The sequence below is a fragment of the Dama dama genome, chromosome 19 (assembly GCF_033118175.1).
Source record: "Dama dama isolate Ldn47 chromosome 19, ASM3311817v1, whole genome shotgun sequence".
In the NCBI taxonomy this organism is placed as follows: Eukaryota; Metazoa; Chordata; class Mammalia; order Artiodactyla; family Cervidae; genus Dama; species Dama dama.
Genome location: NC_083699.1, coordinates 47,650,407 through 47,676,592, shown reverse-complemented (window position 1 = coordinate 47,676,592; position 26,186 = coordinate 47,650,407). Strand labels below are relative to the sequence as shown.

The 26,186-nt window shown below is 45.7% G+C and overlaps 1 protein-coding gene across 1 annotated transcript; it reads left to right on the top strand.

Moving 5' to 3' along the window:
- On the top strand, positions 1–23,582 carry NRROS (negative regulator of reactive oxygen species). Its single transcript, XM_061166907.1, has 3 exons — positions 1–177; positions 18,321–18,441; positions 21,346–23,582. Exons 2-3 carry the CDS (start codon positions 18,334–18,336, stop codon positions 23,314–23,316), a joined length of 2,079 nt encoding a protein of 692 aa, XP_061022890.1. The 5' UTR covers positions 1–177; positions 18,321–18,333; the 3' UTR covers positions 23,317–23,582.
- The last annotated feature ends 2,604 nt before the right edge of the window (positions 23,583–26,186 follow it).

The window sequence follows — 26,186 nt, the reverse complement described above, 5'->3', positions numbered from 1 at the left end:
GAGCGGCTCGTTCTCCATGTGACTTCAGTTTCCGTCAGTTCCTTCCGCAAGTGCTAAAATAATCTGATGCCCCAGAGAGAGGAGGCAGCTCAGCCCCGCGTTCGGCTGCTGTCGAGGAGGAGGCCGGAGTCCCGGGAGAGGATGCGCCCCGCGGAGCCACCTGGGCCTGCGGGAGCCGTGAGTATTTCCTGCGGGGCGGTCTCCCCACCGGGCGGGCGGCCGCCGCCCCTCCGGAGGCGGGAGGCTCGGACCAGGTTGGGAGGTAGGAGGTCAAGCGTCCGTGGCCCGCAGTGGGGGGCTGACAGGGAAGTTGTGGCTTGCTGCATCCAAGCTCCACCAGTTCTGTTTGGGGGCTGCGGCTCTGGGTGGAGGTGGAAATACCTTCTTTGGGAGACGTAGGGGTGGCATGGTGTGGTGGAAACAGCAAGGGCTTCGGAGTCAGACCCCATGGCTCTATGGGGAGAATTCCTGAGCCTCAGTGTCTTCATCTGCCAAATGGGGACAATAATGCTCTCTCCTGGGGCTGGGTGACTGGGTGTAATGAGCCTAGGCTGTGAACACTGAGCCTGCCTTTCCTGTCCCACAACGTGGACTGAGAACCACGATTTCATAGATGAAGACCGGGAGAATAACAACATACTTAAGGATATCTTCCACGTGCCGGCTAGTTCGAGTTCAAGGTGTTGGGTGGGGATGGAGCTTTGAAGACAGGCAAAACCCTTTCCCCACCCGAGTGTGTGTGTCCATGGGAGATTCCCACAGCCCAGAGACTCAACTCCAGGCCTCTCTGACCCCGGTGTCCAGTGCTCTTCTGTAGCCCTCTGGTCGTCTCCAGGTGGCCTGGATTCTGGAAGGGTCAGCATATATCCCCCCGCCCTTAGGAAGTGACAGAAGCAGGGAGCCACTGAGTGGGCTGCAGGCTGCCCTGAGAATGGGCTGCCAGTTCACTGCACCCCTGAGGGGAGGTGACCATGTGCCCAGGGTGGCTGGGATTGCAGAAGGCTGAGGTAGGGTCCCAGGGATGGAACCCCTGGATAGGGCTGATTTAGGGTGGTGCAATTCCCGAGGGGATTGCGGGGGGGGGGGGGCGGGGTGGTGGTGAAGGGACTCCAGTGGAGGTTTCTTCCATGCTGGGTAAAACCTATTAGCAATCTGAATGGGAGAATCATCCAGTTCATAGAGTTGGCCTTGAACTGGGGCCTTCTGTGCCCCCTTCACCTACTGGCTGTACCGACTCTTTCTGTGGTTGTTGATGGTTTACTGGGTTGTATAGCCCTGAGGCTTAATTTTCCTCACATACCACATAGGTTTGTACGTGTATGTCTGAGAGTTCCTAGAGGGGATTATAGAATTATGGCGTGGGGGACCTCAACTCTTGTGTTTAGGTTTAACAAAACCCAAAACCTCTTTCACAAAGCAGGTGATCTTATCTAATGGGTGCACTCATGGGAAGTTCTTGAAAACCCATGTGAACCCGATCCCATAGCATCCTTAAACCCATCATCCAAAAGCAGAAGGCTCCTGGTAATTGTCTTGGGGCCTGTGTTAGGAATATGTTGACCTGTCTGTCTCTAGTCTTTGTGATTCTTTCAAAAAAGTGATGCCAGTACTGATTGTAATCTGTGTTCTGGCTGTAGTGTGCATCCACATCACCAAGTGTGAGCTAGACTCTTGGATGGAACACTAGGTGTACCTCACGTTGTGCTCAGATCCATGCTGTAACCATATACATTGGGGGGGGGGGTTTTCACCCAAGATTAAAAAACATTATCTTTCTTGGAACATGCTTATATGCTCAGGGATGCTCACTGATGTATCTGCACATTAGTGACAAATATTTTTCCTTGTTACACTCATTCTCCCTCCCGCATTCTTCTTCTTCTCAACCTCGTCATCAAATAAGTGTAATAAATGTCATATGTTTAATATGTGGGAGATTCTAGACTAGGTTAGGTGATGATCTCTGAAAGCTCAGAGAAGTGAGAAGAGGGTAAAAGGACACTGATTTTATCACGGCTCATGAGTAACTGTCAACTTGACTTTAGGGGTTGTTTAGTTGCAATTGACAAAAACCCAACTGAGCTTGGTTTCAGCCAAAAAAAAAAAAAAAGATTTATTGTTTCCAATAATGAAAAAGTCTATGGGGAATAGCTTCAGGCATGGCTGGATCTGGGTGCTCAAACAGTGCCAGGAATCCATCTATCTCCATTCTTCAGCTTTGCTTTCCTCTGTGTAGGCTTCATTATTAGGCAGATTCTAGAGTTGTTGGCAAAGATGGCTGCCTGAAGCTTTAAGCTTAATTCCTATCAGTTTGGCATCTGAAGTAGGAAGATAAAGCCCCTTTTCTAGTAGTACTAGCACAAATCTTTGATACTCTTGGGCTTGGCATCTGTGTTGTACCTTTTATAAACCAATCACTGTGGTTAAGGAATTAGGCAGCTCTGATGGACCCAGCTTTGTTCATAGTCCTCACTTTGGAGCCTTGAGTTGAGGCCAGACGCAAAAGAACACAGATTTTTAAGAAAGGGAGGGGGTTGGTTGCACAACAATGTAAATGTACCTAACACTAAAAATTTCTGCACTTAAAAATGGTTCAGGTGGTAAATTTTATATTAGTGTATTTTACCACAAATAAAACATTTTTAAAAATAAAAGCAAGAAAGAAAACAAGAGGTGATTTCCTCAAAGGGGAATTGAGGAGCTGTTACCAGAAGGAGAAATGAATGTGGGTAGACAAAACCAACTGGTTTCCAGAGTGAATGGAGTCAGGGGCTGAGACCAAACCACACGTATCTTCTCATTTTAATGCATGAGTGATTTTAGACTGAGCAAAGGGCGTAAAGGAGGAAGTGGAACCTTGGAGTGCATCTCACCAGCAAGGTGGGCATGAAGACCAGGACTGGTGCCAGTGATGGCTAAACATGGCCACAAAGCCCTCTAAAGACCCAGGGACTCCCCACCTCCAGCCTTAACCCACAAGGTCACCATGGTCAGATGCTGTGCTCTGTACCCCAAGATATTTCTGTTGTCCCTTCCAAGAAAGAAAAGAATAGGGAGAGGATTTTTCTTCACAAGGTAACCCTTGGGGCTCTGTTTTCCCACCCTGGCTTTCCCAAGCAGGACCTGAGTGTCTGAGACAGCCCAGCACCCACAGTGCCCTGCAGGGGATCACCTTGGGTGCACATAACACTCTCCCATAACCTCATGTTGTTATCTTTTAGCCTGGCTGGACACTGGCTCCTCTTGGTTGTCCCTATTTCACTCTTTGTTTGGCCCGGCCACGATCCCTCAGGTCTCTTCTGCCTTTCCTGTGTCTCCCCTCAGTGGCCCCACCAAATACCAAGGCTGAGCTCCCTCCCTCAGCCTGCAGAGTCAGGGAAAGTGAGTCTCTCCATGCCTGGCCCTGGGCCACCTCCTTCACCTTCCGACATGTTGATGGTCTCCCCATCACTGCTCAGCCTGACACCCTGAGTCTTCCTCATGGGGCTCTCTCTATGACCTTTCTTTTTCTAGGTTCTTGCGCCCTTCCTTGGGTCCCTGCTGCTGCTGCTAAGTCACTTCAGTTGTGTTCGACTCTGTGATCCCATAGACAGCAGCCCACCAAGTTCCTCTGTCCCTGGGATTCTCCAGGCAAGAATACTGGAGTGGGTTGCCATTTCCTTCTCCATCCTTGGGTCCCTAAACTGACCAAATTTTTGCTAATATTAGTGTCTTCTTATTTCCTTCTAAATCCTCAGTTTCTTCTAGATTTTCTATGGCTCTCTTTGCAGAACCTCCAGAGGCTCTCATCTTTGTCATAGGTACACACCATGGCATTGACAAGGCACCTCATCCGCAGAGAAGACCTTGACTACACGAACACTCAAGAGTACTATTCAGAATATCAAACACCATAGGTTCAGGCACTAACCAATTAGAATGGATATTGTCCTTAGAGGCAGGCTCCTGGGACTTCCCCAACCCCAGGTCAGATGTTATCTCCTTGGTTGCTGGATCCTGGGGGAAAGGGGGCTGGGATTTCCAAGAGGGCAGCCAGGAAGCTAGGGCGGGGGCTCATGGGATATCTATTTACCAATAAATACTTATCTGTACAACCCAGCTGAACATTCCCACAATATATATCCTTCCCAAACAGGTGCACATCCAGCACCTCCTATCTGGGCCAGAACTCAGCTCTGATTTGGTTTTGTTTTTTGGCTGTGCCAAGCAGCTTGTAGGATCTCAGTTGCCCTACCAGGGATGGAACCTGTGTCCCCTACTTTGGGAGCTCAGAGTCTTAACCACTGGGCTGCCAGGGAAGTACTCACCTCTAGTTTTGGCTTCACTGTCTACAAGCTATGAGACTTAAGCAATTCACTTTGGCCTTTTTGAATCTTGAGAGTGAAAGTCATTCAGTTGTGTCTGACTCTTTGCGACCCCCATGGACTATACAGTCTATGGAATTCTCCAGGCCAGAATACTATACTGGGTAGCTGTTCCCTTCTCCAGGGGATCTTCCCAACCCAGGGATCAAACCCAGGTCTCCTGCATTGTAGGTGGATTCTTCACCAGCTGAGCCACCAGGGAAGCCCTTTTGAACCTTAGATTTCTTATTTGTAAGATGGAAATAATAAACAATGACTCTACTATAAATACTTGTGCATTAATGTTCACAGCAGCATTATTCACAATTGCCAAAAGGAAGAAACAACCCAAATGTCCATTGATGGATTAATCGGGGGAACAAAATGCAGTCTATGTATTATTCAGTCACAAAAAGGAATGAATTTCTGATGTAGGCTATAACATGAAGGGACCTTGAAACTATTATCCTAAATGAAATAATTCAGGCAGAAAAGGACAAACATTAATAATATATGATTCTACTTATATAAGGTACCTGGAATAGGCAAATGTATAGAGAAAGAATAGTGGTTACCATGGGCTGAGGAGAGGGAAGAAGGGGGAGCTATTGTTTGATGGGACAGAATTTCACTTTGGGATGATGTCCATGGGATTCTCCAAGCAGAAATACTGGAGTGGGTTGTCATTTCCTCCTCCAGGGCAAAAGGAAGTATAGTAAAATGTTAGTATTAGAATATAGGTGGTGGGTATACCAGTGATCACTGTTAAAGTTTTTTCAACTTTGCTCCATGTTAAGATTTTTCATAATAAAAATTTGGAGAAATTACTATTAATATTTAATAACTGCCCACATTCCTTTTCATAAATATAAAAACCAAATAATTTAAAACTTCCATAGGAGTTATAACTATAATATAGTATCAATTAATTATTGGATCATTATGCATCTGAACTGTTAGGATATAATGAGGAGGTGACACCTATATTGGTCCCTGAAGAATGAATAGGAGTTCAGCAGTTGGAGAAGACCTGAAAAGGGGCCTTTCCCACAGAGGAAACAGTGTGTAAGTTAGTCAAGGATATTCCAGGATGGCTGGGGCTTGTGGCATTGACACTGAGTTTTGCTGGACTCACAGACTAAGTTTGAATTGCAGCTCTGACATTCTGTAGCTGTCCCAAACCTATGAGAGCCTCAGTTTACCAAATCTAAAGTGAGGAAGAGAACATTTACTTGCTAGGATTTTCTGAAGATTATTTTATGTAGAGTAGTCATTCTAAGGCGAGCACTCCATAAGCATTAGTTACTACAGCTAATAGCCTGGAAGGCGCTCTGGGAGCTTGAATACTATCCCATTGAGCTGGTCAGTTATCAGGAATCCATATCATTTTATTCCTGAGGTGTGCTCTTTCTCAGGGGAACTAAGGTCAGTGGTTGAGTGGGAGTGATATATTTCCACTTTGAGCAGTAAGCCTCAGTTATCACCTGTAACCCCTTCCGTGCATAATCTCCCACAGACTCTGGGTGATGTCTCCCCTGAATGTCCCAAGGCCCATACCCTGCAGCTCACAGGGAATTTGCAGCCCCTCTATGTTATTTAACACCAGCTCCCTGTTTGTATAGAGGAACTCTGCCTTCCCTTTAACCTGACACTACCTTGTTAGTGAAGTCCACCACATTTCCTTATTGACAAAGCCTTGTCACACACACACATTCCTCATTCAGTCTTGACAAAACCCTGTGAGGTCAGCAAGGCAGCTATTATTGTCAACCAGAGCCACCACAAGAGTGAGGTGATCAGAGAGAACAAACCTGTGATACTGAACGGAAGTGACAAGTTTGAAATAAATACATTATTGGTTAGATGCCTATCAGAGAGTGAGTGTGGGTCTCTCTACACAAAGGTGATACCACCAGCTCCCCAGGAGGAGCAGATTTGCATTTTTTGAGACCTGTGGCCAGATGCAGCCTGTGGCTATGGGACGGGATGGAGCACGCTGACTTCCGTTGGTTCCAAAGGCTGACCCTGACCACACAGGGAAGCTGGTTGACTCATTTGTAGACCTGAGGAGATGGAAGTCCGCACTCTCCACACCCTGGCTGCCTGGAATTGCCATAGGAAGAGCCCAAAGGAAGAAGAGCCTCTGTGGCCTCCAACCTCCCTCTAGGTGGAGGGAGTCCTTCCCAGACAGAGATTCTTCTCACAGGAGCCTCTGTGGAAGCTGGCTGACCAGGGATGCTAGCCTCCAAGTAGGAAAAAGAGATCTGAATTTTCAACCAGTGCTTGGAAACCACTGCTTTGTGTTCCCTGAGGTACCTTGTCCATATCATTTCATCTTCATGGTCTGTGTGGTCTCACCTCCTGCAGACTGGTGGGTAGTCTCTTCAGAAAGCTACAGTTCTCCTCAAAAGTGTGGTCAGTGACTAAACTCAAATGATGCAACTCCTCACTTATTTGTCCAGGCTCAGAGTGGGATCCAGGTCCCAGAAGCAAGTGCAAAGGGCCCCAATAGTACAATCAGCTGCTCACCAAACAGGGAGCTGCCCCCTGGTTGTGTTTAAGCCCAGGCAGGTGGACAGCCTCCTGGGAATGAGGATACTTAAGGATGACAAAAACTATTTTTTCAACTTTGTTATAAAAGTTGTCTTAATACAGTAATAACCTTGCAGCACAGCCATTCCCATTTTACTGGAAGAATATTGAGGCCAAGAAATTGAGTGATGTACCCAAGATGAGAGCCAGGCTTTGAACCTGTTCCATCTGTCCCCTAATGGTAACCATAAGTTTCTGTTAACAAATTCATTATTAAGAGAGGAAGCCAGAGAAACAAATCATGAGGTCTGAATTCACACATCTCAATTCTGAAGGCTCTTTTGCTCCAATCCTCAATTTGCATGTTCTTTTTTAATGAGTCAATATTCTTTGCAAAATATGGGAATGGGTTAATTTGATCAAAGATACAACTGGGCCTTTACTTTTATAACTATTCTGCATTTTCTTTTACATGTAGTTCCAAGATCAAAATTTAAAAATCTTTGGATGTAAAGGTCCACATTTTGGATATTTCTCCAAAGAAGACATAGAAATAGTCAGTAAACACATGACAAATGCTCAACATTATTCATCATCAGGGAAATGCAAATCATGGCAACAAAGAGATATACTTCACATGCTAGGATGTCTATAATAAAAATGACAGAAAATGACCAGTGTTAGTGAGAATGAGGAGAAATTGGAAGATTAGTAATGTTGCAGACATCATGCTCTTTACTTCTAAATAATTCATTATATATTTTCTAAGAACAAGGATAGACTTACATAACCAGAGGACAGTGATCAAAATTTGGTAAATTGACATTGTTGTGTAGTCGCTTAGTTGTGTCCAGCTCTTGTGCAACCGCAGGTAGACCATGGGATTTCCTAGGCAAAAATACTCGAATGGGTTGCCATTTTCTTTCTCCAGGGGATCTTCCTGACCCAGAGATCGAACCCACGTTTCCTTCATTGGTGGGTGGATTCTTTACCGCTGAGCCACAGGGGAAGCCCAGTAAATTAACATTGATATAATTCTATTATTTCAAATGTTGTCTGTATTCAAATTTTACCAAGTACCCCAGTAAGGCCCGTATAGTATTTTGATTATTTGGTTAAGGAGGCATTTGCCAATTTTTCCACTATAAAGCTGTTACTTTTGCATTAACAAGAAATGAAATAAGAAGATACTTTAAGACTATAATTAGTATCTTGTTTCCCAACAAAATTTCACTGTTTAGTTTTACCATCCCTTGTGATTCTTGCCTGTAGGATGCATTTTGAAAAATACATTCTTGCATTCAGATTTCAGTCACTTGACTGTGCTTTTTTGAAACATTACATTCAGTTTTGTTTAAGCTTACTAAAGAGCACAAGTCCTGTTTTAGTTAGGTTCTTTTCATTGCCATGATGCAATATGTGGGCCAGCCTATGCAGGTGGTGATGATGGTGAAGTACTACCATGGAACACCAAGGAGCTTGGAAATGAACCCAGCAATTTCCAAGAAACACGAGGAACCAGAGAGGCAGCCTTGAGCCATTCTCTCCACCCTGTCTCCCAGCCTGTGCAGTTCATCCTCTTGTTTTTCTTCCCAGTGTCTTCTCTGATCTCTGCTCTCCGTTCACTGCCTCGTTCTTTTCTGTCCTGGTCTTTCTGTGCCTGGTCATCTAGCTTCTACTGCTTCCTCATGGCGAATCCCTCAAGATTCAATTCCACCTTCTCTCTCTGTGCCTCTTGGCTCCAATTTCACTGCCATTTACCTAACTGTCTCCCTTGTCTCTCTGCACTGACATCACTCATGGGTGCTGGCCACATGTAAGGGTTGACCTCCCTGGGTCAGGGACTTCCTGTCAGCTTGGTGGAGGTACAGATAGTGGTGGGCTCACAAGCTTCTTCTGAGGACTGCCCCTCCAGAGGGACTGTGGTTGCGGTGGACAGAGCTATTTACCTGGACACTGGAAGTTACAGTAGTACGTCAACCATGTCTCTTGAACCACAGTCAGACCACGTGATCTAAAACCTCTCTACCCCTTTCAGGTATGAGAGGTGCTGTCTGGAAGCTCTGATTGAAATGTCAAAGTGTTAGAATTTTCAGGATATTTTAAAGGTTTATGTGTAACACATTTTAAGCTTAACAAATGTTTCCTGAGTACCTTTCTGAGAACTTTTGAAAAATGTACATTCCTGGAAATTTGGAGACAAAAGACTACCATGATCGCACTCCCTTTAGGAACTCCCACTTATATTTCATTTTCCTCTTTAAAAAAAAAAGCTTGAAACATATGAAATTTACAGGGAAGTTAAAGTACAGTGCTAAATTTGCTGCCGCTGCTGCTAAGTCGCTTCAGTCGTGTCCGACTCTTCGCGACCCCATGGACTGCAGCCTACCAGGCTCCTCCGTCCATGGGATTTTCCAGGCAAGAGTACTGGAGTGGGTTGCCGTTGCCTTCTCCGCTAAATTTGCTAGTTGGTAGTAATTTGCTTTAATTCTCTCTCTCTGTTGAGCCATTTGAAGGAAGATTATATAAATTATAGACATTGTGAAATTTCACCCCCAAGTATTACAGCAAATATTCTTTTCTAAGAATAAGACATTTTTGTACATAACCATGGCATCATTATCGTACCTAAGAAAGTTAGCAATAATCTGGTAATATCATCTGTACATAATACTATCTAAAAAGACATCATTTAGTACACACATAAAGTTCCCCAATTGTCTCAAATTTTTCTTTTAGAGATTTTTTTTAAAATCCGAAATCCACTCAAGTTACATGCATTAGATGTGACTGTATTGTTTCTTAGTCAATTGTAATCAGACCTCTTCCCTCCCCTGTCTTTCTTTGTTTTTTAAAACTGACTTTTTAAAGAGTTGAAGCCAGTTGTCTTGTGAGACATCTTACAGTCTGTATCTTTCTAATTGTTTCATTTTGACTGGGCTCAGGGCAAACAATTTTTGGCAAGGGTACTACTGAGGTGGGACTTTATTTCCGAGGGCAGGACACCTGGAGACTCAGGATGCAGGTGGTCTCATCAGGGGAGATGAGACTAACATGACCATGAGGCTAAATATGACCATCTGAAGACAGTTGAGTTTTTTTTTTTTTTTGCTGAGACTCAGAGACTAGAGCTGCTTGCCTGAGGCATTCAAATACTTCTTGGTAGTAGGAATTATTTGAAGTGGTCACAGACTGGGGTTTCTGTTCTTCATTATCTATTCTCTGTGGTCTGTGACCAGCTGCCCTTCCCTTTCTCCCAGGATCCCAAGTGGGATTTGCTCTTTTATTTTTAAACAAAGGCGGACTCCTTGCTGTGGAGTCCTCTCCCTAGCACCTGTGGCTTTTGTGTTCTGGGATGTCACTGTCATACGTTTATACCCCACACTTGTGCCAACTCTGCTTCTAGAGAGTCTGCCCCTCGTCCCCCACCCCCAACCAGTCTATAAATATTTGCTTCTAACACCAAGTACCTCTGATAGTTCTCCACTTTCACCTACAAACCTCTTTCTTTAAAGCCTTTTTTAGCTTATCTGATTATTTTGCAGAGAAAATTCTCAATCACATGCTAATGTATGGGTAACACTCTTAGCACTTGCTAATAGTGCCCTTAGCAAGGAGGTTGCAGTCCCAGCTCTGGTGGCAGCTGCTAATAGTAGTAGCAGCAGCTGGAGAGGGTGGGAAGGTGAGGGAGTGAGGAGGTGATGTTCAGGGTGCCTCTGAATACTGGAAATCCAGCATCCTTTGTGAAATGAAACAGAAAACACCAACAAAGTAAACCCAAAGCCCGGGTCAGAATTACTCCGTGTGTGTGTGTGTGTGTGTTACTTACTCAGTCCTGTCTGATTCTTTGTGACCTTATGGACTGTAGCCCACCAGGATACTCTGTCCATGGGATTCTCCAGGCAAGAATATTGGATGTGGGTAGCCATTCCCTTCTCCAGGGGATCTTTGCAGCCCAGTGACTGAACCTGCATCTTCTGCATTGGCAGGCGGATTCTTTGCTGCTTGAGCCACTAGGGAAGCCCAGAGTTATTCCTCAGTATTCCCAAACTTTGAGTATGAGGAGCCCTTTATATGCACAAAAATACCTATCGATCAGCCCTTACCCGATGGCTGTGTTTTACTATCTGCTGATTAAGACATTACATAGGAACAGAAAGCTAGTTGGAATCAGTATAACCCTTAAAAGACCTTGTATTTTATTAATACAGGAAAACCTACATCCGTCTGAAGAAAAAAATAGTGTACATTTGTGTTTGTCAGCTGTTTAGTTGCTAAGTTATGTCTGACTCTTTGCAATCCTATGGGCTGTAGTCCACCAGGTTCCTTTGTCCTTGGGATTTTCCAGCATGAATACTGGAGTGGATTGCCATTTCCTTCTCTAGTGTTTGTCAGAGGACCTGACAAAAACAGGGACACTGCTGTCATCCTGTATTTTAATTCTTTTGATGATAGAGATGGAAATTTCAGGGCTTCAAGAAGCAGAGACCAGTTAAAAGATTTCACTTATCTTTTCTTCCCTGTCCATTGCAAAAGAAAGTGTTATTACCCAGGTCTCCTGGACAGGAGCCACTCTTTGGCCTGTATGTGATAGTCTTCTTCCATCCAAGCAATCCTGAGCCCAGTACTGATGTAGTCATGACGATGGATAAAGAAGCACTGCCCCAGCTTACAGCCCAGCCACTCCTTCCAAAAGGAGTAAATGTTCCCATCCCTTCCCCTCATTCCACCCAGCCCATGGGGCCATCCAGTCAGTCTCCTTTCACCTCACTTGGCTCAATGAAGCAGAAGCTTCTCCCTATTGTTTTGTAGAAACAGAAAAAACAAACAAGCATAATTTCTAAAGCAAGAGTTTTTGCAGCTGATAAACATTCTTCCTCCTTATTGTTAGTGTCCTCCTGTTTCAGAATACAGTCTTGGTGCATGTTGTTTTATGAAATAAATTTATTTTCACCACTTGCTTATGATGGCCAGATCTGGAAAGAGAAAAACCAGACAAAAAACCAATTGTCTTTCTGTCTTAAAAAAGGAATATTCTTTATAGACAAGGAATGAATGTGGGGTTGAATCACAGGTATTTACGATATCTGATTAGAAAACATAGTATCAAGATGAATGATTATATAAGGGATGCCACTAAGCATTTGAGGTCCTAATATTTCAAGGACTTCTTAAAGAGGAACCAGGAAGGACATTTTGTGATGACACAAACAGAATAGATAGAAGATAGAGAAAAAATATAAATGCAACCCTAGGAGGGCCTCACACATGAGGCGGGATTTATAATCTTAATATCTCCAAGTCAGACGTGTTACAGACAGTATAGAATCTTGTCTCCTGCCCACATCTAGGTCAAGGGCATCTTGTCCCTTCAAAACTTTTCACCAATAAGAAATTCACAGTCTCTGACTTTAGTTATATCCATGATAACTATGACAGGATAAAAGATAATAGAGAGATTAGAGAAATCATTAGCTGAATAAATGAATATAGGACTTATTTGTTGTTGTTCAGTCGCTCAGTCATGTCTGACTCTTTGTGACCCCATAGACTGCAGCTCACCAGGCTTCCCTGTCCTTCATCATCTCCCAGAGCTTGGTCAAACTCATGTCCATTGAGTCAGTGATGCCATCCAACCATTTCATCCTCTGTTGTCCCCTTCCCCTGCCTTCAGTCTTTCCCAGCATCAGAGTCGTTTCCAATGAATCAGCTGTTTCCAATGTATCAGGTGACCAAAGTCTTGGAGCTTCAGCATCAGTCCTTCCAATGACTATTCAGGGTTGATTTCTTTTAGGATTGACTGGTTTAATCTCCTCGCAGTCCAAGGGACTCTCAAGAGTCTTCTCCAACACCACAGTTCAAAAGCATCAATTCTTTGGCACTCAGCTTTCTTTATGGTCCAACTCTCATATCCATACATGACTATTGGAAAAACTACAGCTTTATTTAGACAGAGCTTTGTTGGCAAAGTAATGTCTCTGCTTTTTAATATGCTGTCTATGTTGGTCATAGCTTTTCTTCCAAGGAGCAAGCGTCTTTTAATTTCATGGTTACAGTCACCATCTACAGTGATTTTGGAGCCCAAGAAAATAAAGTCTGTCACCGTTTCCATTGTTTTGCTATCTATTTGCCATGAAGTGATGGGACCGGATGCCATGATCTTTGTTTTTTGAATGTTGAGTTTAAGCCAGCTTTTTCACTCTCTTTCACCTTCATCAAGCAGCTCTTTAGTTCCTCTTCGCTTTCTGTCATAAAAGTGGTGTTATTGTTATTTCTCTCAGCAATCTTCCATGTGTGTTTAGTTGCTCAGTCATGTCCAATCTGTGACCCCATGGACTGCAGCCCTCCAGGCTCCTCTGTCCATAAGGATTCTCCAGGCAAGAATACTGGAATGGGTTGCTATGCCCTCCTCCAGGGGGTCTTCCCAACCCAGGGATCAAACCCACACTGCAGGCAGATTCTTTACTGACTGAGCCACCACTATATAAAAAAAAATGGGATTTAGCATTTTCTGCTTCCACACTTGGAAAAAACTCTTCAACTTCATTATCTGGTTTAAGAAGAACAGGTGCAAGTAGATTCAGTTAATGCCATCTGCTTCTCATGTCAGGATCTCAGGTCTTATATTGGATACTTTCCCAATGGTCACCCAGACCAGGAGGAAACATGGTACTTATCAGGCTCTACTTGGAACATGGGTTGATTTGCAGTTCTTTTGTATTACTCTATGGCTCCCACTGTAGTTCAAGCCCATGAAATAGGCACCCTTGATCCAAGTCCCTTTAATATAATGAAGGGAGGTTCCAGGTTACCTCATTTAAATTATTAACGTCATATGTCATGTGTACCCTCCATCATAATTGTTCTTCGTTCACTTCTTTTTTCTCCACCAAAAATGTATCTAAGATGAGTAACATTTGATTTGAAAATGGGTGTATTTTTCAGAAGTTATCAGACAGAATAAAGTGGGACGGTTATTTTTTTTAAAAGCATGCTTATGCATAGACGCTCTCATCCAGTTGGAGATGTTGTTGAGTGGTCCTCACTTAAGTGTGGGTGGAGGGAGGCAGTCCTGTGCACACAGAGGAAGGTTCATGGGATTTTCCAATGAAGATTTGGCATTCCAATTGTTTATCTTGTATTCTTCACTGTGCCTTGGGCTTTCCAGGTGGCTCAGTGGTAAAGAATCCGGAATGCAGTTTTGATCCCTGAGTAGGGACGATCCCTGGCAGTAGGAAATGGCAACTGCTCCAGTATTCTTGCCTGGGAAATCCCATAGACAGAGGAGTCTGACTGCAGCTCATGGGGTCGCAAGGAGTCGGACGCAATTGAGCACGCACAATTCACTGTGCCATGGCTCTTTGGAAGGCTTCTGCAGCTACATGCTCCAGGAAGAGTGTTTTTCAACCTAAATGGTTATTATTTTGAAAGCCTTTTATTGCTTTTCAGAGTCATCGCATACCTTTTTGTTTAGTATTGTTCCAAGCCCATCCTCACTTACATCACTGTATTAGTCAGGCTCCAACCAGGAAACAGAAACACACAGATTATTTAAAAACAGAAGAAATTTAATGCAGGAAATTGGGTACACCTGATGGAAGAGGCTGAGATGCCAACCAGAGAACAGACAGTAATCCAGAGATTAGCAACCTCAGGAAGCTGCCACCTTCCCTAGGTAGGGGAGGATACAGGAAGGAAATTACCAGAGCCTGGAAGTCACCAGGAAAAGCTTAAGAACTTCTCAGTCCCAGGCAGAGAGGGCGGGAGAGAAATACCATGGATTTTCTCTTCCTTCTACCTTCCAACTAACCTCCCAGTAACCAGGCAGGCTGGAGACCAGCTGACATCCAGAGCCCTCAGAAGTCAGCCCCCAGCGAACCAGAGCTGAGTGGGGGAGGGTAAACCGTGGCTTCGAGGACAGATAGCTCTCATCTGTTACTGGGATTAGCCTTTTTTGTTTCTGTTCAAATAAATTTGTTCTGGAATTTATTAATGCAGAATTTGTAATCCAACCTTCGCACATAACTTTTACACTTTTAGTTGATGTAATGATTTATTCATTCTTCCAACCAAATTATTCATTCTTTCCCCTTTTTCTGTAGCTGTTAAATTACCTTGGAGATTACACATAGGAGTAATAGCTACTCAACCAGCCTATAGGTGTTAAGAACTCATAAATAATAATTATGTTATTAAGTATCTTCATAGTTGAAGTACTTTCATATATACTATTTGATTCTCATAAAAATTCTGAGTAGTTATTATTATCTCTGTGTTATAGAAGGATTAGCTGAGTTTCGGAGACTTCATTTGAATGGCTCAGGGACAAATAACAAATACTGGAACCAGAATTCAAACCCTGGCCTATCTGGTTCCAAATCCTATAATCTTCCTGTGCTGCCTCATGAAAGATAGAGTGCCCAGAGGGTACAGCAAGAGGCTTTCTGGGCTGGTTGGCTGAGTTTAGGAGAAGATATGCTTTAAATTTGCAAAAATTTTCTTGTTGATCCAGAAATTAAAGTTACAGTCTGGGCATAACTGACACCAGGCCTATTTGGCATTCCTGTCTGCAGAGTTATACTCCTGTACTCTCGCCCTGAACACATCTGAACTTGATATCAGTATACAGGGTTGACAGTTCTAGAAGGTCACAGCAGCATGTACCATCCCAAGCCTGACAAAGAGGGTGAGGGATGAAGGAAGGAAGTCCATGGTTCCCACCTCCCTCTCCTCAATAAAATAGAGGATACAGTGAAATTTGAGTGTCAGTGACTTTTTTTTTTTTTTTTAGTATAAGTATGTCCCAAATATTGCATGAGACATATTTACGCTAAGAAGTGGTTTGGGGAATTCCCTGGCAGTCCAGTGGTTAGGATTTAGCACTTTTCACTGTCGAGGCGTGGGTTCAATCCCTGGGTCAAGGAACTAAGATCCCACAAGCCATGCAGCACAGCCAAAAAAAAGAAAGAAAGAAAATAAAAGAAACATTAAAGCTGGCAAATTTTTTTTAAAGTTTTTTGTTGCGTGTCTGACATTCAAATGGCATCTTGTAATTTGCTAAGTTTGGCAACCTTCTCTCAAGGTAGGCAGTGATCCCACCTTGTGTGCATGTGTGTGTGAGTATTGGAAGTTTACTGAGGAGAGCAGCCATGTGGCTTTGTTTTTGCCATCTGTGCCCTGCATATGCCATGAGGTAATAATTCCTGCACAAGTGCAGAAGCGGAAGGTGAGCCTGGGAAGGGGATTCCCAGTGTCTGGCAAATATGGATGAATTCTGAATTGGAGGTTCCCTCTGTGGTAAGGGGAGCTGGCCTGACCTGAAGTGAAGGTTAAAGCTGACTTACCTGGTTTCACTTAGCTTTTCTGTACGTCTGTTTTCACTGGTGAGTCTTCAAATCTGACCAGAACGTTAAAATTAGCCACAGAGATGTGTAAACTTATTCGAAGAAAGGGAAAGAGGAAGGGGCCCAAGATGGCTAGATGTGTCAGGCAGAAAGGTCTGTGGGTTCCATGGAATAGGGGAGGAGGTTCATGGTAGCACTGGAACTGCTGGTCCAGGAGACTCAAGAACAGATCCTGTGGTCCTTCCTGGTAGATGTCAAGGAAAGGATGGGACAGGCGAAATGCTGGTTCCAGGGAATTACCTCTGATTGTGAGGAATGCAGAGCTGGGAGGGGATGCCACCCGGCTGTAAACTCTCCCAAAAAGAGGACAGTCAACTCAACAGCACCTCCTGGGTAAGAAATTACCCTGGTTACTCATCCTGGAACTCAGGGAGGGGTGTCTGCAGGCTATTTCCAGCCTGGCAACTAAGTTGATCTTGAATAACCTTTTACTGTCTTTGGCCTTTTCATCTTTGACCCTGTAAAAATGCAGTGGTGGAGGGTATATTACATTTCCATTCAGGTTTCTCGTTGTGCCTAAATTCTATTCAGTTCAGTTCAGTTCAGTCGCTCAGTCGTGTCCGACTCTTTGTGACCCCATGAACCAAAGCACGCCAGGCCTCCCTGTCCATCACCAACTCCTGGAGTTTACCCAAACTCATGCCCGTTGAGTCGGTGTTGCCATTCAACCATCTCATCCTCTGTCGTCCCCTTCTCCTCCTGCCTTCAATCTTTCCTAACATGAGGGTCTTTTCAAATGAGTTAGCTCTTCACATCAGGTGGCCAAACTATTGGAGTTTCAGCTTCAATATCAGTCCTTCCAATGAACACCCAGGACTGATTTCCTTTAGGATAGACTGGTTAGATCTCCTTGTAGTCCAAGGGACTCTCAAGAGTCTTTTCCAACACCACAGTTCAAAAGCATCAATTCTTCGGCGCTCAGTTTTCTTTATAGTCCAACTCTCACATCCATGCATGACCACTGGGAAAACCATAGCCTTGACTAGATGGACCTTTGTTGGCAAAGTAATGTCTCTGCTTTTTAATATGCTGTCTAGGTTGGTCATAACTTTCCTTCCAAGGAATAAGCGTCTTTTAATTTCATGGCTGCAATCACCATCTGCAGTGATTTTGGAGCCCCCCAAAATAAAATCAGCCACTGTTTCCCCATCTATTTGCCATGAACTGATGGGACCGGATGCCATGATCTTAGTTTTCTGAATGTTGAGCTTTAAGCCAACTTTTTCAGTCTCCTCTTTCACTTTCATCAAGAGGCTCTTTAGTTCTTCTTCACTTTCTTCCATAAGGGTGGTGTCATCTGCATATATAAATTCTATTGGTATATGTATAATTTTATGCCTCCTCATGACTTCTGTTGTGTGCTCACTGGCTGGGTAAGAGAGCCAGTAACCACACTTCATCATAGTCCTTGTTATATTTGAAGATTGCGTTTTTCATTTTTCCCTCAGGCTTTTCCCTTATGCAGGCAAAATACCAAAATCCTGTTTTCAAAGGTCTGTATTCAAATGAGTTAATCAGTGAGATCTACTCTTTCTAAAAGCCTCATGTCAACACAACAATTAGTAACTCTATGAGACCAGAGGCTACAGTTAATGTTTCAATCCCAGTTCACTATTCTTTCATTCATTTATTCAGCAAATATCTATTGAGTTCACGCGATGCATCAGGCAGATTTGAGCTTTGAGAGGAACATTTCAACAGAACTACAAGATATGGCAAACTCTAGGTGACCTGAGACATGGTTCCTCAAAACATTTGCTTCTCTCTTCTGTTTCTGGACTCTTGGGAGTTTCAGGTTCAGCCACCTGCCCGCCAAATGGTAGAGGCAAAATGAAAATGAATTCTTGTTGAGAGTTGCAGTGAAAGGTTAAATGTGCTGGCTAACTTGAGGTATTTGAATAATCTGTGGGTTTCCACCTCCCCATAGCTGTGGGCCTCCAAGAGCGGACACAGTGGGATCTGGCTTGTTCTACAAGGAGGGCACAGCAGCCCTCTGGGATGTCCTTCTCTTACCAGCTCCTTCCTTGCCCTCTGTCCACAGTGCTGTACTTGAGATGGAGTTACTGCCCCTCTGGCTCTGCCTGGGTTTTCACTTCTTGACAGTGGAATGGAGGCACCGAAGTGGAATGGTCACAGCAGCTTCGCAAGGGGGCTGTGAGTTGGTGAGTTTTCCTGGGTACTCCGAGTTGTCTGTTGCTCCTGTCCTGCCAAGGTAGGGTCCAGTTCGAAAGCTGATGGATTGTCAATCAAGGAGGGGAGGGGATGAATGAGTCTGTATCACTCTGTACCTTCTTACCACAATGCCATGTGCAAATTTCTCTTTAATAAAAGGTAAAGATGATGCCTGGGAAAGGCCCTGCCCCACCTTTCTCATACCTACTGAGGACAGGTGATCTCAGAGGCAGACCAAGGACAGCCACCTGAAACTTTAAAAACACCTTGTTAAGAATCTGGATGATGGAGCTTCACCAATGGTATCAGAGTCTCTGGGTGGGGCATATTAAATTTGGAGAAGCCTTACCTCGGAGCCTGTGTGTGGGCCAGTAGCAAATTCTTAACCAGCTGTGCTGAAGAGCATGCTGCCCCTGCTGCCTTGCATAGCGACATCCCCCCACGCTCAGGCTTAAGACAGTCTGGGGAGAGATACCTGAGCTTCTGTGGTTTACCCTTTCCTGGGCTTTCAGCCTATATATGGAAACAGACTTGAATCCTAACAACTGAGCACTCTCTAGAAAGTTTCTCCTTTGCCTATAACTCAGTGGTGTCAAAAGTCTGCTTGAGAAACATACAGTTAATGAATATTCCTTGAGCCAGGGGCCTGGTGGGCTGCAGTCTATGGGGTTGCAAAGAGTTGGACATGACTATGCAACTAACACACACACACACACACGTTATGTGCTAGGCACTGGGAAGACAAATTGGATCCCGGGATTAATGTGTGCCTGCATGCTAAGTTGCTTTAGTCATGTCCAACTCTTTGCAACACCATGAACCATGGTTCTCCAGGCTCCTCTGTCCGTGGGATTCTCTAGGCAAGAATACTGGAGTGGGTTACTGTGCCCTCCTTCAGGGGATCTTCCCAACCCAGGGATGGAACCTGCATCTCTTATGTTTCCTGCATTGGCAGGCAAGTTCTTTTACTGCTAGCGCCACCTAGGAAAATGTGTTCTTCAAGCTGATGAATCTTAAAAACCCAGCTGGTCATGGTTCTTAACCACTTTTAGTAACCTCTAACCACTACGCTGAAAGAGACTTCAGTAGAGGGTAGGGGTAATGAGCCAGACCAGGTTTAAACCCTAGGCTTCCCAGGTGGCTCCCGGATAAAAGAACAATGCAGGAGATGTAAGAGATGCAGGTTCGATCCCTGAGTTTGGAGGATCCCCCGGAGGAGAGCATGGCAACCCACTCCAGTATTCTTGCCTGAAGAATACCACAGACCCAGAAAGCGGGCAGTCTACGGTCCATAGGGTTGCAAAGAGTCAGACACGACTGAAGCGGCTTAGCACGCACGCACGCAGAGGGTAGGGGTTATGAGTCAGAACAGGTTTAAACCCTAGCCCCACCACTTACTAGCTGGTGACATTGAGCCAATCTGTGCTTCAGTTTCCTCATCTGTAAGACATGTAGGTAATAATAGTATCAACCAGTAATACCATAACACTGGACTTCAGTGATGACTAAATGAGCTACTGTGTGTAAAGCACTCAGAACTGTGCCTCGTATGTGCTAAGCGCTGTGTGTTTTATCTGCTGTTGTTGTTGTTGTTAGTCTCTGCTATACAGACTTCCATTATTCTCTTAACAGAGGCAATGAAAGTTCAACATCACAATAGCGAATTCAGGAGTTACCAGGCATAGGAGGAGTGAATAAAGCAGGAGACTCCCTCCCTGACCCCCTGCAGCCTGGTAGGGACTCGGTTACCAGTGAGATCAAAGAATGGATTTCCTATGCTCTTTTGAATTTAAGGTTGAGGGTTTGAAAGTGCAGGCACCCTCCAAAGCCCCTCTTTGCATTAACTATGTGACATTATCGCAAAGTTGACATAGGAAGCTTTCTTGGGCTCTGATGGCCACGTGGTCTTTTTGCAACATGTCAGTGGGGCTGCAGGAATTGCAGAGATGAGTCCCCCACAACTGCAGTAACTCTGGTGAAACAGGGTCTCAGAGCTTGAGGAAAGCCCCTAATCACAATATTCTTTAGTCCCCGCAGGGGGAAAAACCAACACTTACTCAAATAAAGAAATACATCTTTTTTTTGGATGGGGAGAGTCAATTTTGTAAAGATGTCAGTTTCCTCCCAGATTACTCTGTAATTATAATGCAATCCCAGTCAAAACTCTGGAGACTTTTTGGGTGTGAGATATAGAAGGAACTAGACAAATTCATCCTAATATTCATTTGGAAATTACAAATAACTCAAATACTCAACAACTGGAGGTTAATTAATTACAGCATGCTAATAATCGGCCTAGCTAACATTTATTAAGCATTTATGTGGCAGGTTCTGTGCCTAATATCACTACAGTCCTCTGAAGTAGGTACTGTGATTTAATCGCTAAGTAGTGTCCTATTCTTGCGACCCCATGGACTGTAGCCCACCAGGCTCCTCTGTCCATGGGATTTTCCAGACAAGAATACTGGAGTGGGCTGCCATCTCCATCTCCAGGGGATCTTCCTGACCCAGGGATCAAACCCTGGTCTCCTGCATTGCAGGCAGATTCTTTACCAACCGAGTTAAATAACTTTATCTCCATTTTCCCAAAGATGTACCAGATTTAAGCGAAATTACTTGCTCAAGGTCACATAGGGAACAAAGGGCAGAGGAGGGATTCAAACTCAGGTAGGGACCTGATCCTCGGTCCCTTTCTGTAGTTAAAACCAAACTGTAAGAGCAAATGTCAGCACTCCGCACTTGAGGACAGGAGCTCCAATCTTCTCAAACACTCTGTGTTCTGAGTGAGGCCTGGAGTGTTAAGTGAGCAATCCGATGAGTGAACTCTATTTCTGTACATACACCCCCACCTCAGAGGCCCCCTGCCCTCCTGACCAGTGTGTTTCTGGACCTAGCTTGATGGAGTGGCTGACTGTCGAGGGCGGAACCTCGCTACAGTGCCCAGCGATCTCCCACCCTCGTCTCGGATGCTCCTTCTGGATGCCAACCCTCTCAAGACCCTGGGGAACAACTCGCTGCAGCGTTACCCTTTCCTGGAGAGCCTCAGTCTGCACGACTGCTACCTGGAGCGCATTGGCCACGTCGCCTTTCAGGAGCAGGCCCACCTGCACAGCCTGTCGCTGCCTGACAACTCCCTCTCCGAGAGCTACAAGGAGACGGCGGCCGCCCTCCACAGCCTGCGCAGTCTGCGCATGCTGGACTTGTCAGGGAACTCCCTGACGGAAGACATGGCGGCTCTGATGCTCCAGAACCTGTCTTCACTGGAGTCCGTGTCCCTGGCGAGGAACATCATCATGAGGCTCGATGAGTCCATCTTTGAGGGCCTGGGCCACCTCAGGGAGCTGGACTTGCAGAGGAACTACATCTTTGAGATTGAGGGTGGTGCTTTTGATGGCCTGACAGAGCTGAGACACCTCAACCTGGCCTATAACAACCTCCCATGCCTTGTGGATTTCGGCCTCACCCAGCTGCGGTCCCTCAATGTCAGCTACAACGTCCTGGAGTGGTTCCTAGCGTCTGGGGGAGAGGCCGCCTTTGAACTGGAGACCCTGGACCTCTCTCACAATCAGCTGCTGTTCTTCCCCCTCCTGCCCCAGTGCAGCAAGCTGCACACGCTGCTTCTGCGGGACAACAGCATGGGCTTCTACAGGGACCTGTACAACACCTCCTCACCGCAGGAGATGGTGGCCCAGTTCCTCCTGGTGGATGGCAACGTGACCAACATCACCACCGTCAACCTCTGGGAGGAGTTCGCGTCCAGCGACCTCTCCGGTCTCCGCTTCCTGGATATGAGCCAGAACCAGTTCCAGTACCTGCCAGATGGCTTCCTGAAGAAAATGCCTTCCCTCTCCCACTTAAACCTCAAGCAGAACTGCCTGATGAAGCTCCACATCCGGGAGCATGAGCCACCAGGGGCACTTGTGGAGTTGGACCTGAGTCAGAACCAGCTGTCCGAGCTGCACTTGGCTCCGGGGCTCCCTGGCTGCCTGAGGAGCCTCCGGTCCTTCAACCTGAGCTCCAACCAGCTCCTGGGTGTCCCCACTGGCCTTTTTGCCAATGCCAGGAACCTCGCTACAGTTGACATGAGCCATAACCAGATCTCACTTTGTCCCTCGCCCGCGGGCTTGGACCCCAGGGGCACCCCTGGCTGTGTGGATTTCAGAAACGTGGCATCTTTGCAGAGCCTGTCCCTGGAGGGCTGTGGGCTGGGGGCACTACAAGACTGCTCGTTTCAGGGCACCTCTCTCACCCACTTAGACCTGTCTGGAAACTGGGGGGTTCTGAATGGAAGCATTGCCCCTCTCTGGGATGTTGCCCCCACATTACAGGTCCTGTCTCTCAGGAACGTGGGCCTCACTTCCAGCTTCACAGAGTTGGACTTCTCTGCATTTGAGAATCTGAGGAGCTTGGACCTGTCAGGAAATGCCTTGACCAGTTTCCCTAGGTTCGGGGGCAGCCTGGCCCTGCAGACCCTGGATCTCCGCAGGAACTGGCTCACGGCCCTTCCTCAGAGGGCGGTGTCTGAGCAGCTCGCAGGAAGCCTGCGGACCGTCTACCTCAGTCAGAATCCGTATGACTGCTGTGGGGTGGAGGACTGGGGGGCCCTGCAGCGCCTGCACATTGTCGCCGACTTGGCCATGGTCACTTGCAACCTCTCCTCCAAGGTCATTCGCCTGACGGAGCTGCCTGCGGGCATTCCTCAGGTCTGTAAGTGGGAGCGGGTCGACATGGGCCTGCTGTACCTCGTGCTTATCCTTCCCAGCTGCCTCACCCTGCTGGTGGCCTGCACCATCACCTTCCTCACGTTCAGGAAGCCTCTGCTTCAGGTCATCAAGAGCCGCTGCCACTGGTCCTCCATATACTGACCCCAACTACGTTCTAACATGCCCGCGTTAGAACTTTGGTCTGTGCATGTAAGGACACCTTCTCTGCTGAGTTTCAAGATCTGATGCAGAAGACAAATCTGATGAACTGAGGTTTAAATTAAAGTCTAAAATGTTTCCATCCGTTAGTTGTCCCAGGTTCTTCCTCCTTCACTGTGGTATATTTTCAACTATCTTGGTAAAATATTTATTAAGTGACAGTCTGTGAAAATAAAAAAATGTGTCTTATAAATATTTTTAAAATCAAATTCAACTTGTGTTTTTTTCTTTCCTTAATTTTTTTTTTTTTTGGTAGTTTCACACAGGTTATATTTGTGCCCTTCCTTTGGTGACATCCCTGAAGCTGGTGAGAAAGGGAAGGGATTCCGTGCTTCCCTGCAGCAAAAATACCTCCAAGAGCTCAAATCTTGTCCTGTGGATGGAAAGAGTCAGTGTTCTGAGGGTTCCGCAAGGAGGAGTCTTTCAGAGCCGAGCTGGGGACTCAGATAGGACCTCTCACCTCCTGTCTTCGTGTCACCACTGCAGCCAGAGTGGCCTGCAACAGGGTCCTCTCTGGGTGCCCTGTGTTCATGCCCAGAGTCTCCAGCGGGCAAACATGACCCTTCCATGGAAAAGTTAAAATAACAGTAACTGGGGGGCCCTGGGTTTTTTCAGATAGTAACTGAATACCTGGCACAGTCTTTGTTCAGAGGGAAAGTAGACAGGAATGCAGAAAGGAGGGAATTCTATCAGCTTGTGAACACTCCTACTTTCCACAAAACCCATGAAAACTTAGTAGATGTTTGGTATCTGGACTCACTACATTCCTAGTTTCCTTTCCCCCTTCCTCCCCACGGTGAACAGTTTCTCTGCTCCTCTCTGGGGAAAAGTTCATAAAGACACAGCCCTTTCAGTAGTTGAGAGAGAGCTGTCCTTGCTTTGTTATCCCTGCTTATTAAATAAAGGGTGGTGGGGATGTGGAGGTGGGGAGAAGACAGAAATCCCACAAGTTGATTACTATTACCGTGAAGACTAAATGTCAGCAGAAATGTTTAGGCAAATCAAAGTGATAAAAAACAGTGGTCTTACTTTGACAAAGCTGAAACTTCCCTTGGATGCTCAACAAGTATAAACAAGGCCATTTCAGCAAGCTTCACACTCAGTACCATTCATGTCAGCCTGTGTTAGCTGTTGCCCTCATTGCGTCTTCATCCTTCCTGTCATCACACCTCTCCCCATCCTGCACTGCTCCAGCCTAGTCCTATGAATATCTGTCCCTCAGTTTGCCTTGAAGTGTGTGCCCAGTGTTCTTCTGGGCAAGACCCATCAGCTGATGCCCATAAGACCAGACTCTTTTCCCCCACCAATAAAAACTCTTTCCTGCCATCCTGCTGTTTCCCAAGGTGGCAATTAGCTAATGAGACACACGAATCTATCTGTGGCTGGTACCTATAAGGCTTCTCTTGAGTTAATGTGTCACCCCTTGTGTCAGCCAGTGTTCTTCATTTCCTGCAAATAAGGATGGCTCTGTGTGATGATTTAAGCCACATGAGGATTTAGTAAAAGGATCCTGGGAAGTTTTAGACTCTGGGAAGGCTGAAGAACAGACCTTAAAATGGGCAGGAACAGGGGATGCTACATAGCAGTGAGGACCACAGCCCAAATCATGCCGTAAACTAGTTGTGAGGACACGACTGCAGGCTCTCCCTACCTCTGGACACCAGAGTTTGTGCTGCTGCCACTGACAGCTCGGGACAGGGCCACGGACACAAGGCTCACCGCCACCGCTGCCCCCTGCTGCCAAAACAAGTGCTATCCGTGTTCTGGTATCCCGGGTCGCTAGTTCCAGACACATAGTCTGGAGCGACTGGACTTGCTTGGTTGACCTTAGCTCCTGTGCACCTGCCCTGGCAATAGAAGATGGGCTCTGCTTCCTATAAACAATCATAAGGGGTGAAATTCTCAGAACAGGAAGGGAAGTTAGATCTTGAGAAGACCAAAGAGAAAGACAGATGTGTTCCACACCCTTTTAAGCAGGGTGTGCAAAAATTTTAGCAGAGGACTTCTTGAAGCAAATTCTTTGCATAAAGAGATGACTCTAATGATGAAAAATTCAGGCAGACCCTCATGCCAGCAAGGGAGATAGTTTGGGATCAAGCAGGCCTTTTGAAGTCCCTCCAGTCACACCATGCTGCTCACCACCCTCTACCTGTTCTCAGGGGCCAGCCTTGTGGAATAGCAAACTGAGAAGGCATTAGCGGAGAGCCCTACCCCTGCCTGTGGCAGGAACTTCAGAAGGCTGTAAACTTTTCTTAGTCTGTTAGTCCATCACTAGGGTCCAAAGTCTATTTTCCAAATTTCTTTTCTTTCCTTGTGTTAAGAAGAGTGGTAAGGGAGGGTAGGGGTGGGAGGGAAACTCAAGAGGAAGGATACATACTTGTAGCTGATTCACTTTGTTGTACATCAGAAACACATTTCAAAGCAATTATACACCAATAATAAAAAAATAAGAGTGGTAAGAGCAGGGGGATTTCTGCCTCCAGTCCTGAGTTGTTTCTCCAGCTAATTCTGTACCTTTGTCCTGCTTTGCCCACCCTTGGCCCCACCTGCAGGAGAAAAGTACACTCTGATATCCTCTCTGTGGATGCCAGAGGTGGGACCCACAGAGCCTGTCCCCAGTGTTCCATGGGGAGACCAGCATGATGTCTGCCTAAAGCCTCCCATATAGCCAGACGGAGCACCCAGTGATGTTTCCTCAGTGGGTGGAGATGGGAGTCCACCCCCAGATGCCACAAGCTGGAATATTCAGACAGGAGAGTATTCAGAATCAAATAATGTCAGAATTTGGACTGTTAATATAAGTAACAGTAATT

Bases quoted from the DNA above. Each gene is read 5' to 3' on its own strand.
- NRROS (XM_061166907.1), top strand. From the start codon at position 18,334: ATGGAGTTACTGCCCCTCTGGCTCTGCCTGGGTTTTCACTTCTTGACA. The intron at 18,442-21,345 runs GTGAGTTTTCCT...TTCTGGACCTAG, and splicing joins CGCAAGGGGGCTGTGAGTTG to CTTGATGGAGTGGCTGACTG.